General features: G+C 50.6%; 1 protein-coding gene across 1 annotated transcript; it reads right to left on the reverse strand.

Annotated features, from left to right (window-relative positions):
* Positions 1-28: 28 nt before the first annotated feature.
* Positions 29-1,780, reverse strand: PENARI_c041G06469 (uncharacterized protein; the record flags this gene model as incomplete). The annotated part of the gene is made up of 2 exons (XM_022637117.1): positions 29-1,005; positions 1,711-1,780. Coding segments are annotated over 2 exons (1,047 nt in total), but the record flags the coding sequence as incomplete, so codon positions are not given.
* Positions 1,781-1,801: the final 21 nt, after the last annotated feature.

Below are 1,801 nucleotides of genomic sequence, written 5' to 3' on the forward strand. Positions count from 1 at the left end.
AGAACCCGTATCCGTCCTCAAAACCAGTATTACCACTCGTTTTCGGCCGTCCGTAGGTTATCGTAAGGTTGCTGGTTCGCTTAGCGTACTGGACGGCTTGGTAGACGGCGGAGAAGTGAGGATCGTGGGGTTTGAGGTTATGCTTCGTGAGCATCCCAAGCGCTAGGGAGAGATCAGGACGTGAGACCGTGCTGGCGTAAATTAGACTACCGGTGAGAGACTGGTAGGTCTTCACGTTTTCACGGTTTGCCGGTTCATCGGCTTTCCTAAGCTCGGTGCTAGGACTGAATGGGATGAAAGGTCTTGGAGAGGTTGCTGGGACGTCAGGAAACTTGTCAATATAGGCTTTTTGGCCTATTTTCATGATTCCGGCTTCACGGTCACGTTGGATCTTCAGGCTAAGGTAGTGAGAGACTTCACCTAGGTCTGAAATAGACCATTGCTTAGCGATCGCTTCCTTGACTCTCTGAAGCGTTGTTGGAGACGTCGATGCGAGCAACATATCATCTACGTAGACGAAGATGATGGTAATTCCACCCCCTTGCTCGTGGCGTACGTATAGACATGGATCAGAGGATGAGGCATTGAAGCCTTTGGAAAGGAGGAAGCTGCTAAGGGTCTTATACCAATTGGCTGCTGACTGGCGCAAGCCGTATAGACTCTTACGAAGGCGACAGACATTACCGTGAGGTTCGACGCCATGAAAGTCGAGACCGTCGGGGTATTGCATGTACGTTTCCTCTTCCAAAATCGCATTGAGATAGGCCAAATTGACGTCTAAATGCGTCGAATATAGCTTCTTCAATGTGATGACTGCAAGGAGTACTCGGAGGGTCTCGTAGCGGCCGGTGGCGGCGTACGCATCCTCATAATCAATGCCTTCTCTCTGGGTATTACCTCGGGCCACCCAACGTGCTTTGAACTTGGCAGGTCTGCCATTGGCATCGGTCTTGAGCTTATAGACCCATCTACCCGAGAGGATCTTGGCCCCTGGTGGTGGAGATGCTGGTTGCCATACTTAGAGAACCTCAAATTGAGCGATCTCCGACTTTATAGCTTACTCCCACCATGGCCAGAACGGTGAAGCCTTAGCTTCCCGAAGAGAGGTTAGAGACTCGAGCCATTAAGCTGGCGTAGACTCGATGTCTTGGATAGACGGAAGTGCTAGGAGAGAGCTCTCTATAGAGAGTATTGCAGCTTCCGCAAGAAGCACTGTGGACTAGTCTTCACAGCGTTAAATCTCAGCTTTTTCAGCTCTTAAAGCCGTTGAAAATAGCTGAATTGGGTCTCTGGAATCGGCGTCGGAGACGTCCAATGCGTCTGAGACCTCGGATTGATCTGAATCCTCGTCCAATACGTAGAATTCGTCATTTTTGGGGTCGTCGGAGTCCTCTGGATCAGGGCCATGGAGGTTGACGGGCCCGGAAATAGCTGGAGAGGCTGGCTAGGTCTCTTGCTGGATGCTAGTAGGTGTTGTCGGGGTGTTAGGGTCATTGTATAGATCCCAATCGGGTCCTTCATCAATGATTGCATCTCTCACGACATGCATTGTGCCTCCTTTCTTATTAGGAAATGGTCTATAGACGCGATATTGGGCGCCGCTATAGCCAGTGTATCCAGTGAGGTAGCCAAGCTCTGCTCTCGGAGCTAGGTAGCGTCCTTCTTCGCTTTAGTGAATAGCTTCACGTGGGAAGACTTTCCAGACCTTACTACCAATGATGCGTAGAAATGATAGGTCTGGCTTCCTACCGTAGCGAAGCTCGAAGGGTGTAATGGGAGGTCTTCCATGCATCTTACGGCC

This window comes from Penicillium arizonense (genome assembly GCF_001773325.1).
Source record: "Penicillium arizonense strain CBS 141311 chromosome Unknown PENARI_contig041, whole genome shotgun sequence".
NCBI lineage: Eukaryota > Fungi > Ascomycota > Eurotiomycetes > Eurotiales > Aspergillaceae > Penicillium > Penicillium arizonense.